The following is a 14,776-nucleotide window of genomic DNA, read 5'->3' on the forward strand; positions in this document are numbered from 1 at the left end:
AAGTTTATGTTATGACCTGGCATGCAAGGATCATGCAGATGTCGAGCAACTATTTCACAGTTTTACGAATGTCAGTTCTTAATACACACTAAGCCATTTGCTTATTAGTATTACTTCAGAAGGGGTGACACTAAACAGGACACACCCATAATTAAAGGGGAAGAGAAACTCACTTAAATGGATGGAGCTGATCATTCCTGTTCTTCAATCTCTCTCCCTTGTTTCTGTGTCCTTTGCTAAAATAGCTGGTTTTATGAACAGAGAAAGACACTAAGGACCGTAGAAGAAAACTTTTTGTCTTTGTACTCCAAAAGGGTTTGGCATAAGGCCTATAAAGCTAGAAATAAATGACATTCTGAATAGAAATAGAAAAACATTAAAGAGAGAAGTATTTTTGAAGTGAAATGTGAAACATACCTCTTCTTTCCACAGTCACACTCATCTGGTCGCGTCCTCTTCAAGTGGCCTCTTACTTCTCGAAGGTTTTTGATTTTGTCTTGAAGTGCTTCGATCTAGACCAAAAAAATGTAACCAATTCTACCAAAGTTCTGGTCTGTTTTTACAAATTCTTGATAGCAATATGGACGAGTGGTGTCACAATCACAACTTCCTAAACTCACCTCCTGGTCCACGTAGCTCTTGTGATCCTTCCAGGCTCTGGAGGACTGGTAGATTTCTCTCTCACAGTGGACACTGTCGTTCATCAAGATGTAACACCTGGAAAAGACACACAAAAAAGTGTTGTCTAACCATGTAGTCCATTGAGCCACTCTTTGATATTTTAGGGAGACAATTTTCTTACTTATGGGTAACTTTCAAAGAGTTCGGGTATCCTACTGCGTTGGTATCATCTGCCAGCATTTCCTCTGAGCCGTCATCAGACGCCAAGTCAAAATCTGGGTCCTCTGAGTCGTGGTGACGCTTTGAGATGACACGGCGGCGGACAGCTGACTGATCATCTGCTTGTAGGTCAATATCATATATCTGACCTTCAAATTCCACGGACAGAGACCTGGCAGGCCGGGTGTGGACAAAACGTGGGCGATAACCTGTTGAAAAACAAGAATTTTGAGTGTCTTTAAGCTGCATTTTCTTTGAATCTTTATTTCAATATATGTGAAGCAGTAAATACCAACATCCTAAACTCCAGCTGTAGCAGGATTATGTCATATCTGCTCTTTAAGGATTATTAAATGTGCCTACTTTAGTTGCACTTTCTCCAAGCAACGCTAGAGGGCATCAAACCATTCGAAAAAAACAACCCCGGCAGCACACACAAACACAAAGCAACATCCAGAGCACAAATTCCATGACTTGTTGCAGGATGTTTGCTTTTTCCGTGCATCTGTCTCCCTTTAGAGCATAAATAATCCATTACAGAAAATCAAGCCTTGAGCCTTTAAAGACTTCTTTTTCTCCAACTGGTACTGAGAGACAGACGTCTATGACAGTGGAGCAGTGTGTCTTTTTAAGCTGAAATGATAAAAATAATCCTACACACATGTATAGTCAATTCTCTAATGTAAACGTATAATATCAGATGCTGAAAGAACTGGTTTCTGTGCACTCACGCTGGCCTGATGAAGAAGAAAACTGTCGGTGGGAGCGGCGGTCAGCCCTGGATGGTTTGTAGAGAGCGTCCCCACAATCACAGCCCCTCTCTCTGTTGTCGTAACTGCTGCGGGGCTTCAGGCTGCGGGCCCTCTTCCTCGAGCCTTCTTTTGAACCACCTTTACATTTCTGTATCCTCCACTTCCCCGTGATCTCCTCAACGCAGTGCCATTTCTAACAACCAAAGAAGAAGAAATACACAGAGAAAAAAAAAAATCGCTCATAAATGATTTTCTCTGATGGCCTGGCAGACCTTTCTAATTACTGTAGCAAAGAGTGGACTTTTTGTATAGTTAATAAGTGCTGTAGATGTTAATAAAATGACAACATAATTTCAGATTTCATGACAAAACCTCTTTTCCGCAGAGATTTTACAAACATCCTAAGTAACACATGCTTCTGACAGAAATATCAGGCAGATCTCAGCCTGTGGGAAAGAATAGCATCCAAAAGCAGCAAGAAAGATAAACCAAAACTACCACAAAAGATGAATTGGGCCCGTCTGGTGTCTTGAAAACAAAGTGGAAACCCCTATCACTCTCACAGCGGGTATGTCTGTGCCAAGTGCGTCACCGGCGTAATTGTGTAAATACATTCAGTATCCACACACGCTTGCCTACATCCTCTCAATATGCATTCCCACCAGAAAGAGAAAGTTTAATTGCTGTGAGTGGTGCTGCCGGTTAGACCTTGTATAAACGGAAGAGACACATCTGTAGAGTGTGGTGCAGATGATCGGTGGTGAGTGTGGGAACGAGGGTCCAAACAAAGGGCCATAAGGCAGATCGGGTTTCTTTTGGAAGAGCTTACGGGCCCAGCAGAGCTGTTATATCAGCATTAGACAAGACGTGAGGGAGAGAGAGATGTATTGTTACTGGAGGATGAAAACAATCTCTGTCTTTCTTTATCCCTCTCCCTCGCCCACCCTCCTGTGAGTGCTTTAAAGGTATTACAGTAACACTGCAGAAGCAGAGCAGCAGAAATGGATGGGAAAGTGGGAGGAGGGGAGTGGATAGTTAGGAGCATGATTTGCTCCCTGAAGAACAGCGACAGCCCAAAATACGCCGCGGCTTTCAACAAATGTCATTTTACAGCCATCTGTGTTTGCAATTAGAGATTTACTCTGCAGGACTCTTGCTGGTTTTATTTTGTTAGTTGGGAACATAAAGGGTGACCACGCAAGATGAAACACAAGTAGCAAGTATTTCAAGTCACTCACGCTGTTGTGTAGCTCTTAAAATGAACACTAACACTTAAAAATTTACAATACACACTTAAAATACATCCTGATATTGATCTATAGTCTTTATTAAGCTTTTTCCCCTCTGTGCATGTCAACAATGAAAGATGAGGAAGTAGAATAAGAGAAATTAGAATGAATGACTCACCTGCTGTGAGTAAGAATAATTTTTTAAGGACTTCACTTCACTGCCTGCAGGGTGCTGACTAGGAGACCATGTTAAATCATGCCAGACAGACCATTTATGACCAACCCTCATACTTCACTCTATGCAGCATTATGATGTATAATGTAAATGACCACAACTAATCGAAGCCACACTTCTACACAGTTACTGTGCACTTCTTACTGGCACACACACATACTGTCCCCCCACACTTTCTCGTGCATCATAAGATGCCGCACACACATCTGAGCACAACCAAAATTGCTCCATTGCTGTCTTTAATAAATGATTGTTACATACACACATTTATGTGGTCATAAAATGGATCTGGATTGCATTAGTCGGGCCTTTAGAAACTCTACCCGTCATTTAACACTACCTGAACGTTGTAACAATTTGTATTGTTCTGGCCTGCCTGCTCCAAGGCCACATATCGTACCATTTGGCTGTTGGTCTGCCAGAAAATTAATGGGTGCAGATGAAAGGCAAGTTCCAACAAATGAGTGCACCACAAAACAGCGTAAAAAGGTCCAATTATAAGCCAATGATGTACTGTAAATGGCCATTTTACTCGTGGTTATGGAGAATAGTTCAGCTGGCAGCATGGAGGTCATTTTAAGACTGATATTCACTATTGTTAGGAAAGAACTGAATCAGTGTTCCATAGCGGATGTCAGGGGAGCTCATTTCTGTTGGCAAAGATTGTGTGCAAATGGGTGTTTCCTTTACCTGTCCGGGCTGTTCGCATGGTGTCTGGAATTCAGCCTGTTGGCAAGTTTCTCTGACCTTCTTGTACTTGGGAAGGCTGTTGGTGTGCTGAGTGCTCGTGGAGTCATCCTTCTTTCTCAGGATCTTTCTGCACAACACAACATTGGAAAAGAAGGAAGGGGGAAACCGCATGAAGCTAACTGACTTTTTCAGGGAGTCAATATACTATTAAAATGAGTGGAATTAAATTTTTATTCACTTAAATAGTGTTTCCTGTTTTCGCTTTCTGTCATGGCTGGCCCTGTGTGTTTTCATGGTCATGGTTGCTAAATGGATAAGTTATGTAGTGTCTGTATGTGCCAAAGGCTCCAGGCGTGGAGCTCAGCTCAGCCTCACACCAGCGTACACAGCTCCAAGTCAAGCTGTCTGACCTCCGCTTGGCATCGAGCTCAACTGCCCTGCACCTTTCTCCTGTGCCACCACCACAAAGACTGGCTGCGTCTCTGTTAAGGCCATGCCAGCCCTCGGGTCCCCTCCTCTATCCCCGAATCCCTGCCAACATGCCCTGGCTTCTCGCGGCCGGCAGACAGAATGACGACAACGAGGCACAGAACAACCTGTCCCCTTAAAGAGTAGAGCCACTGCCTTGTCCGATGCTTTGTAGCACTTTGCTCCAGGGGAAAACTGCCAGCGTTCACACACTGCCTTGGCTGTAGTCTCATGCCTTTAGCCAAGGGCGATTAAAGAACTAACAGTTGCTGATGTCACTCCCTGATGGCTGCATTACGTAGATGATTAGATTCTCAAACAACATAGTCAGTCCCAGCTGTCATTTAGCGTTTTCACAGGCTCTGAGGTAGTACTGTAAGGTCATGTGAGGATATTTAGTCACAGAGCATATCACATGACCACTGAGAGAACTGTACAAATAACATTAACTACTGTGCGTTCGCGGCTACATCTGCACCAAAGTAAGCGAGTGAGGTCCACAGAGGCTAATCTCAGCATTTACAGACAAACTGACCAGTAGACAGCATTTACAAACAGTTTGGATTAATGGAGGAGCAGATTAAATGTGCTAAAGCCTCTGCAGATTAAAGGTCATACTCTTTTCATTTAATACACAGCAGTGCATAGACCAGCATGCTTTTCTGTCAAAAAAACATACACCAGCAGGAAACTGATATACTTGTGTGGCAGCAGACTCAACTAAGGCTTGAATACATGTCTGCAGATGTTGACACAGTTGCTGGCAAATGAGCAAATTAGTGGAAAGGAGATGGAAGGCCAAGCCAGCGATTTGGGGGAAAAAAGGGGGGATTGTGAGGAAATGATAGTGAGGAAAAACAGTAACAGTAAGAAAGAACGTGACATACTGTACTATGCAGTATTTTTTTCTGCCAGCACAATCTGGCTTCAACCATTTTCCATGCCAATGCCCCTATGCTTTGTCTTTCTTACAGATTTAACTTTTTTTCTTGGGACCTATATATTGTGGAGACAAGCTTGATAGGATTATTTTTCTCCCCTAGTTGTCATGTTTCTGTCAGTGTAGCCCTGGCATTAGCACGGCTAAACATGTTAGGTGAACAAAAGTTGGCTGTCAGATTTTAGGTATCATTTTCTGCAACGTGTATCTCATGGCAAAGGAGAGGTTAAATAACTGACAGGGTGTGTAAAGGAACACACACTGTATGCTACTGCATGCACGGCAAAGAAAACAGTCTTGGAGAAACAGTCAAGTGTTTGCTGCATTCCATACTGAGGGAAGCTGGTGACATGTCCTGTGAGCGGATTGAGTGTGAGCCTTCCAGCCATTCCTCAGGTAACATCATCCTGAGCCTGGCTAGCCTTTGTTTATTTTGCGTATGTCTAGCTCTGCTGTGTTACTGAAATGTATCTTCCGTCTGTCTCCAGCAGTGCACGAGCTGCAGGCGAAGTCAAGTTTAGGGCCATTGTTGTGTGTTCAATATATGCAAGGCTCCCTGAGAAGACAAAGGCTCAACTTGTTTTTCTTGTAAATGATCAGATGACCTGGCTACACATGTGTCAGCGCCCCTTTCGTGAACCTTCATAATCTGCCAGTCGTTTATAGCTTTACCAAGCATCTCAGAATACTTCAATCTCTTCCACCATCACTGCTTTCCAAGACAACTGCGGTCAGGAAATGTCTGTCAGATAACAAATAAGTGAGAAAAGCAGCTGTGTTGCTTGAATGGGGAGCATGCGTTGAGCCTTGCACATTTTGGGTTCATTTAAATGTTTTGTCAGGTTTACGTGACACACAATGCTCTGCAGTGACATGGATGTGCCTGTGGTGTGGAAAGCGAAGAAAGAAACCAGTTTACCCTCTCTCCACCAGGAATGTGTCTCTCCAGACTTTGGGTTTCCGGTTGGGTTTGAATCTGGGAAAACAAAATGCACAAAGTTTATAGAATTCATATGGCCTATGCACTCACCATCAGTGACAGTATGTCAGGCACAAAGCTAGCCAAAATTATGGAAGTTGATCACAGCAATCCCAAGACTCTGTGGGCTGAAGGGAATGGTGTGGATGCTCTGTGAGTATTAAATTGATTATCCCAGTTCTTTCTGTTTCTCTGGAAATGTTTTTATGGGGTTATAATAACAATAGATGCTTTGTAAAGATGATAAATTTGCATTCATATTGTACACTCTTAGTATAATGGGCTTGAAGGAGAAACAAAGGACTCAGCTTGCAAACAAATTCTACTCAATGACAAGTTAGCCAAGGTACTACAGCCAAGGAAAATCCATCAAATTGCCCTTAACCAACATTTCTGCACAGCTGGAGCAAAAGGACTCATTTTGAATATGGAAATTCACATTTGCGTAGTAATGGCCAGTGAATAGAACTGTTGCACATATCATGCACCCCATGCAATTACTGTACATAGTACCATTACAGCATGGCATGATGAATCCATACAGACCTATTGCCAGTCCGTTCCTGCTCCAGCAGTTTAAGAATGGACTTTCCATCCATGTCTGGAGGGGTGTCCAGTCCGGCAATGTGGAGAATTGTGGGAGCGAGGTCAATGTTCAGCACCAAATGAGGGTTTCTGAAGAAGTACACACATGTAGGGCTTAGTGAATCTTCTAAAATGATATACAGTAATGTTGAATAATAAAACCTGAACAATGGAAGATTCAGTATGATCTTAACCTTTTAAATGAGACAATGTCATTCGTAAGCCAGCGATTTTAGTTGTTACTTACACTGCCCCTGGCTCCACATTGGGTCCTCTCAGGAAGAACGGTACACGGATATCAAAATCATAAGGCATCGACTTGCCCTTGACCAACCCAAACTGACCAATGTGGTAGCCGTGGTCTGCTGTGTAGATGATGTAAGTGTTGTCCAGCTCTCCAGTTTCCTCGAGCATGTCAAAAACCTGCATAAAATAAGTAACAGTGAGAAGATACATAGTGGACTATACATGTATTCGTAGCAACTACATGACAAAAAATGATTACACTTACCTTCTGCACTGAGTCATCCACAGACATAAGCGTCTGCAGCCGTTTCCGATGCAAGAAGTTGGTGAACTCCATGTGAATTGGTCTCATGGGGCCTGTGTACTGCATGATCCAATGTTTGTCCATATTTGGGGCATAGTTGTAGCTGGGAGTGCTGGGTGGGCACAAGGAAGGACACACAAAAAAGGAAAAAAGGATGTATTTAGGAATAATATAACATACATGTATACTGTGTGCCTGATGAAGTCACGTAGAAGTAAGAAAATCTTGCTGGACAACTGTCTACATGTGAGTTATCAGAGCACGTAACAGCTACGAAAAGCACGTTTAAGATGCCAAAAAACACCTGTCTGCTATTTTTCACAAACTGCTGCTCAGTAACAGGTGCCACGGTTGTCCACTGTGTTTGACATGCATCAATAGCTGCTCTGTTTGTTGACGGAAATGTCTTAATACTTTGCAGCCAGCACCTTCGCAGTTTTTCCACACCTCTCTCCGACCATCTCTCTCCCTCACACAGAGACGAGAGTCTCCTTGCTCCACTGCGCTCTTGGCGCAGACAAGCAATTTGAGGGCTGGCACATGCTTAAGAAAATAATAGGCCCCAAAGTCAAGTTTGCAACAGCTTCTGGACCAAAAACTCAATAAGTCATGGTCATTTGAAATGGGGGAATAACAAGAGTAGATAAATAGCAAGAGGGAGAGACGCAGTCGTGTTTGTTGAGTCACAGCTGAGAGAAGCCGTTCACCTGTCTATGGTGTTAGTTGAGAAGTAAAGAAGAGACAGGGAGAATAATGCATGACTTTGTATCTGTAAGGTTTCTGGGGTTGAAAGCAAAATACAACATGAACAATGTATAGTAAGCGTGTATGTAGAAGACCCCGAGAATCCAGTCAACTCTGTAAGTTGTGCCTAAAGCAAACCATAATTGAACAGGTTCCAACCTTGAATGAGCAGCACCAAGTATCAAAACTTGGATACTTAATGAAGACCTGCTATGAGAGCTGCTTTGCTCTCACCGACTGAGCTGCCTTCTGCCCTCATCTCCTCAGGCCTGCTTTGTGAGAAGGGTGAACTCTTCACCCACTTAGCAGGCGGTCTAATAAGCCCCACAAAGGGACGTGTTTCTGGGCACTGGGCCACCAAGGTATGGGGCCCTGAGCACCAGGGAACCAGGAATGCAGGGGTCAGTGGAATGGAGCCAGTCCATAGGAGGGGTCACACCTGCCACCTGTCACATATACTGTAGGTCTGCACTTTTTGGTATTAGTCCTGGATTACAGCAGCATGCTGTTCACCCCGGAATGCCTTCTGACCTTACAAAACTTAACGTAGACACATCTCACATGAAGATTAGTGACTTCTCCAGAAGCAATGTGTTGAACTATGACCAGAATAACTTCTATCACACGCTGCTCTAGAGAGACATGCCATTGAGAAACCACATTAATTCTATAGCGTTTAAAATAGGTCGGGAACTTGGCTTACATCTAAGGAACAGAGTAAAAGCACCTTCAATATGGAATGTTAATGACATTAACATCAAACCCTCCCCTGCTATTGTTGCTGTCAAAAGTACAGATGCTTGTTTTGATTTATGAGGCAGCTCCTCCTTTACTACCACAGTCTTTTCCCATCTCTGTGCATTACACGTTAGCTGTATATGGCGTCTGCGGTGAAGTTAAGTCTGCCCAAACATAGTTGTGAAGTCACATCTTTCCGTTAGCAGATAGCAAAACCTCATCGGCTCAAAAAATAATCCTATCTGTAAAACTGCTAGTGGAAAAAATGATGTTTCCATATCTGCTATAAAAGGGTATAGTCAACAAACACCCACCCATACCAGCCACCTGTGCTCTCTGTAGTAACTGCACCACTTTTTCCACACGCAATGTACCTACACACAATCACTGGGGCAACCCCTTTGGTCACCCGTGGGCCCCAGCTCCACCCCCTTCACCCGGAGGCTCCAGCTAAAAATAAATTAATAATGTCACAAAGGGTGTTCCAAAGCACACAATGCATTCCTCTCGTCCCAGGAGCAGCGGGGAGAAACTACTGATTGATATGGACAGGGTCAGGAAGTCCTCTGCGAATTACACAGGAGTGGAGGAAGGGGTGAGCAGAGTGAGCTGGGATGAGAGAAAACGAGACAACACTGGGAAACATGGAGGGAGAGATAAAAAGAGTGACAGAAACAGAGATATACAGATAGAGAGACAGAGAGCTAAAGTAAATAGATGGAGGGGAATGTTAAGTGGGACAGAAAGTGAGAGGAAGAAACACTGAAAGCGCTGGGAAACGGAGAGGAAGAGCTGAAATGGCAGCCTCGAACCCTACATATAATTCTCTTAAACACCATGCCTCCTCTCCAATTCAATGGAGCGGTGCACCCTGGGAACCTGCTGGAGGGCCCAGCACGAGTCGGCAGGGCAGAGCGCCACGAACGACCCAGAGAATTGCAGCAACTCGGTGATGAGAGTTGTGGGAGGCCATTGTGGGCTTGGCATGAGCACAGTGCTGTGTAAAAAAGCCATCCATGATCTGCTCTTTGGTATGTGCCCCAGCTATTCTTGGATGATAAATCATTTTGATTTCATGCCTGCTGTGGTGTTGGCTGTAGCAGCTTCTAAGCAGCCTGTCATCTCCTGGGATCGAGGGCATGCGTGCTGTAATAATGTTAGGTACACCAAATCATTAAAACTCAAACCGGATATTAACAGAAAATCTCAATATGGACCCAAAACTTTCACTTTGCATTGATTTTACAGGGTTAAAATCCTATGTAAGAACCCTAATGATTGTACATGTTTGAGCATGTGTGATAACGTGAGTCTGATTTCTACTTACATGTGCTGCGAAGCATTGGGGAAGTGCTCGGCATACTGCGGTGCCGAGTCTTCTGGTCCGTGAGGGGCAGCGTGGCTGATGACCATCATCACGGGACGGTGAGGGTACACCTTCTTGGACATGCGGAAGAAGTTGATGCTGTCGTTGGTGATCAGATCTGTGAAATAGTCCTTTGAAAAAAAAGAGCAAAAGCAATGATTAAGTGCTACAAGGCTAAAACCTACATGTAGAGAGGGCTAAAAATGAAGAAAAAGGCAAAACAAAACAAGCTTTGATAAAACTCCAATCACCGTGACATGCTGCTTTCCTTCGTACAGCCATTTTCAAATAAATTGCGAGGGGCCAGTGGGGATATGAAGTGGGGCCATTGAGTACACTACAGTACCAATCTGTCGAGTCAACAGCTGGCGGCTTGCCCGTGTGTGTGCAAATGAGTTGCGTGCTTGAGTCTGTGTGTGTGTCTATACAGTATATGGGCTGTTGCCTCATCAGTGAATCTCTGCACTATTGAATGTGACACCACTTGATGGTGAGACGCCTGGTACTCCCAAATGGTATGTTGTTAGGACGGCTCCCACCCTCTACTCCTCCCCGGGCGATTCTATTCTGTTTCTGCAATGTAGCTGCATTTTACTCGATCCGTCTTCTCTTAACATGCCCTGCTTTTCCCTTGATTTACTCCCGGTGATAATGGCACACACAAATCAGAGACAATGATTTCAAAAGATGAAGGCCTCGAGCAATACCAGGGAAATGAGCTCAAGTGAGTGGGAACTCACAGTTCTTAAGATCTTGAGTGCGGTTTTGAAAATATTTAGTGGCATGGGCAAAGAGAGGAGAACTGAATGAATGAAACTAAGTCACTGTCAAGAGCCTAGGCTTAGGAAATGTGAAACTGTCACAACAAACAACCCGCAGGTGTGACTTTCATTTAAAAAAAATATCATTCCACATGTGGTGGAGTATGTTTTTTTTATTTATTGAAGAGTAGATCACACCCTGAACTAAAATCACAATGGCATTTGCCAAGTTTCCAACAGAAGATTAACCATTCTTCTACCTGCTGTTTTGGCATGCCGGGGTTGCCGCCTGGCATACAATAAATGGAAGGGAGTGCCACGTTAGGAATGAAAGGGTAAAGGGTGATTTCCATGAAATGTCAAAAGTGGGTTTGGCTGATTCATCCTGTCTCTATTAATAGGTTTTATAGCCAGGGCAGCTTTAATGACCTGGCGGTTTCACATGCCAATGGAGGCTGATGATTACGTGCACATGGCAAAGCGCTGCCATGCACTTTAAGTTGCCAGCTCCAAAAAATCTGAGCCACTGCTGCTAAGGGCGCTGGCAGGTCAAAAGGAAGTGACAGTGTCATGGGGAATGCTTGGCCAACAGCTATAAAACGGTCAGGGAGGGGAAGAGTATCACATTTCCCTTTTGGAGCTGATTAGTAGTAAGTGGCAGTCAGAATCTGTTAATACTTGGTTTAATTTCCCAACAATATTTATCTTTTTAATTTGAAATTAATTTAATTGTCATATTTTAAGCTTTTTAGAAACCTCCAGGATTATCAATGCAGCAGGGTATTAGAGCTTTGAAACTACAAGATTTATACATGAGTTGTCTTTTCAGTGACACAGTTAAATCTTGTGTTAGCGCTGATGACATAAATAAATTGAATCTGGCTTGCTAACAAGGCTGCTTTTATTGCAGAGTTTCTACTGTCACGGACGTGTATGGATCGTATCCACACTAAATTTAACACAAAAGGTCTTTGATTAAATCCTTAACCTCAATGAACTGCTCTTCCTACAGATGGAAAATCAGATGGGACCTAATTGAATGAAATCACTGGGGAAGTGCCTCATCTAATCATAATGACTTGACGTGCCAGCTGCAATCTGTGTGGAATACCATGACCTTCTCACCCTGTGCGAATCTAAAAAGAGACGCGGTTATCCTAGTGGTAGCAGGTTGATGGGTTTTGGCAGTAAATAGCAAATATTGTGTCCATTTGGTTTTAAACCGCAATCTGCTGACCAAGTCCATGTCATATAAACACCTTGGCCTCAGCTTGTGGGTAATTTTACACCTCAGTCCAAGTTGGCAGAGGAACAGCAGTCCAAACATTTGTATGCCCATCTTTTAGGCCAGACATCCTCATAGATTTCTTGTGAATCCACGACTGCACAACCTGGGAAGATATTGGCATGGAACTGCGAAAACAAACTGACAGCTCTTACAAAAACATTTGGGGAAGATTGATGACCAGTGCCATCCAGAGCCACAGAAAGACAGTATAACCACAGTGTTCATCTGCAGACGCTGGCAGTAGCAAACTGAAATTTCCCCTCCTTGATTATTGTGGTGTTATGGCACAAAATAATTCTGTAAAATTTCACAGTGCGACACAAAGAACAGGAAAAAGGCAGACAGACAGAGACAAAAACAAGTACAGGGTGGTATTTATCGCAAGCAAAGTCGGCTTCTTATAAAGGTACATCAATTTTACAGTGTCTAAATATTGAGCAAAGGTGCGTCATAATAAAGGGATGCCGCAGAGAGAGGAGACGCCACCTCATCTCAGCTCACTCCCTTTAATTCTCCAAAGAGAATTCCTGCCAGGCTGGATCACAACACAGTGATAAGTGAAGTGCTTCACTGTCTGTAGTTATAAGTGAATGGAACCTGCAATTTGTCGGGCAAAGTCTTTATATTAAGTCATAAAGGGAATACAAATTAGTGATTGAGTTAATGGTTGCTTTTTTGGAAATTATGAGAACACATACCTTGGCATAATCAGCACCATGTTTCTCCTTGTAACCGTTCCGACAGACAGTGTAATTATAGAAGCGGGAATTTTTGATCAATCCAACCCATTCGCGCCACCCAGGTGGGATGTAGCTGCCATTGTACTCATTTAGGTACTTGCCGAAGAAGGCTGCACAAGAGAAGAGAGAGAAAACGGGATTTTGTTTAATATGCAGAGCTCCTTTTAATAAGTAGTCTTTGGCCATCAAAGCACATTTTTCTTTGTGTCTTTAAAGCTGTGCCTGTAAAAATCTCAATCGTGTGTGTCTGTGACTTTATCTGTGCGTGCGTGTGTGTGACGCTTGACTTTCTCGCTCGTCTCTTTTTCCCTGGCTTCACTGAAAGCATTCTCGGATAGGCTGGGCAGGCAGCCAGCCTGTCCCAGAGAAGGCTAATTGCAGACTAACGCATCAGCTCGAAAACCGCAGGCCTTGCTGCAGCCCACAGGACCCCACTGAGCTGCCCAGTCCAACGCCTGCCCATCACTCACACAGACACTGTCTGATGAGACACGACGGCGACCTGGCACGCTCAACGTGTTTGCATTTCTCACAGCAGACAGCCAGCCAGGCAGGCAGGGTTGTGGGGTCTAGCTTACTGTAAAAATCTGCACTGGCGAATATAGACTGGCCTGAAAGGTTTGAGCTGGCAGTGAGTGACAGCGTCTTGATAAGTGAGAAGGTACCAACACAGGGGAACCATCACCACCACCAAAACGGCAACTTTTCCAAAATATAATTTAAGGAGGTATCTGGTGAACTTCTCATGATTGTATATAAGTGTTTGCATTTGTGTGTGTGTGTCCACCGACCTGTCCTGTAGCCGGTGTTGTTGAGGTAGACGGCAAAGGAGCGCGGCTCATGCTGAGCTTGCCAAGAAGGGGAGGAACAGTTCTCATTGTTGGTGTAGGTGTTGTGGTTGTGGACGTATTTGCCCGTCAGCATGGAAGATCGTGACGGACAGCACATCGGTGTGGTGACAAAGGCGTTGGTGAATGTAGTGCCACCGTCTTCCATGATTTTACGCGTTTTATTCATCACCTGTAGTGACCCTGGAGGACAACGTAAGATGATCAATACTGCACAGCTACACAGAATATTAACTGAAAATATAGATTTTTTTTTCAACTTTTCATTTCCACATGTATAAACAAATTTCAGTCTATTTTTAAATTTTAGAACCTTTTTTGGCTCAATCCTCTGAGGCAAAATAAATGTAATTCAGCAGTTAATCGACCAGATGGCCACTCTGGTCTGGCTTATGGCCTCTATTTAATATTTAATGTATGGAGGACGACCACATAAATCCTGACGCAAATAGCCACAAGGACAAAGAACTGATTAACGCAGAGAGAGAGAGATAGGAAAAAACACAGAAAGGCAAATAAACCATTCACAAGACTTTGTTAAGTAAGAGGAAAATAGGAGCCAAATGAAAAGTGAATAGGGCAGATTGAATTCCAGGAAGGCCAGGAAGTTTGCCAGCCTTACCCAACTCAACATCCTGGTCGTCAGTCATGATGAGGATGATGTTGGGCCGGATGTTTCTGCGGTCTCTCTGGATGCGACCCCTAAGGCCCTGAGCCCTGGTGGTGGTGAAGGCCCAGCTGCCTGGAGCCCAGTCCAGGGACAGTAGGGCCAACCAGGACAGCCACTGAATCAGCATGGTGTCTGATACAACAGGCCACAGGATGGGTAGGTGGGAGGATTAATGGAGAGATGGGAGGGAGAAGAGGACCAGCCAGGCCACTCACTCACTCACACTCGTACAGCTCTTGCAGCAGCCGTGGTCGACTGTAACGAGATAAGAGGAGAAAACACATGAAGAGATTACAACAAGAAGCTGGGGGAAAGGATGTGGCAGCTTTTAAAGTAATACAATGGAGTTAAGC

At 44.0% G+C, this 14,776-nt stretch overlaps 2 protein-coding genes across 9 annotated transcripts in view; one reads left to right on the plus strand and one right to left on the minus strand.

The window, feature by feature from the left end:
* LOC111583007 (solute carrier organic anion transporter family member 5A1) overlaps window positions 1-14,776 on the plus strand; it is a 128,486-nt gene that overhangs the window by 48,540 nt on the left and 65,170 nt on the right. The window lies entirely within an intron of this gene.
* The window catches only part of sulf1 (sulfatase 1), a 37,553-nt gene that overhangs the window by 8,278 nt on the left and 14,499 nt on the right, over window positions 1-14,776 (minus strand). For 4 of the 5 annotated variants that reach the window (XM_035957996.2, XM_035957997.2, XM_023291909.3 and 1 more), the window contains exons 2-15: window positions 14,376-14,678; window positions 13,697-13,936; window positions 12,864-13,015; window positions 10,078-10,247; window positions 7,230-7,380; window positions 6,966-7,141; window positions 6,680-6,808; window positions 6,074-6,130; window positions 3,747-3,873; window positions 1,572-1,785; window positions 803-1,049; window positions 621-717; window positions 418-512; window positions 174-245 (exon numbers count right to left, since the gene is read on the minus strand). In XM_035957996.2, coding sequence (XP_035813889.2) covers window positions 174-245; window positions 418-512; window positions 621-717; window positions 803-1,049; window positions 1,572-1,785; window positions 3,747-3,873; window positions 6,074-6,130; window positions 6,680-6,808; window positions 6,966-7,141; window positions 7,230-7,380; window positions 10,078-10,247; window positions 12,864-13,015; window positions 13,697-13,936; window positions 14,376-14,550 — 2,102 coding nt within the window. In that variant the 5' untranslated portion in view covers window positions 14,551-14,678. The remainder of the gene's footprint in view (window positions 1-173; window positions 246-417; window positions 513-620; window positions 718-802; window positions 1,050-1,571; window positions 1,786-3,746; window positions 3,874-6,073; window positions 6,131-6,679; window positions 6,809-6,965; window positions 7,142-7,229; window positions 7,381-10,077; window positions 10,248-12,863; window positions 13,016-13,696; window positions 13,937-14,375; window positions 14,679-14,776) is intronic. The other variant, XM_035957998.2, reaches the window with a different exon arrangement.

This window comes from Amphiprion ocellaris, chromosome 22, assembly GCF_022539595.1.
Source record: "Amphiprion ocellaris isolate individual 3 ecotype Okinawa chromosome 22, ASM2253959v1, whole genome shotgun sequence".
NCBI lineage: Eukaryota > Metazoa > Chordata > Actinopteri > Pomacentridae > Amphiprion > Amphiprion ocellaris.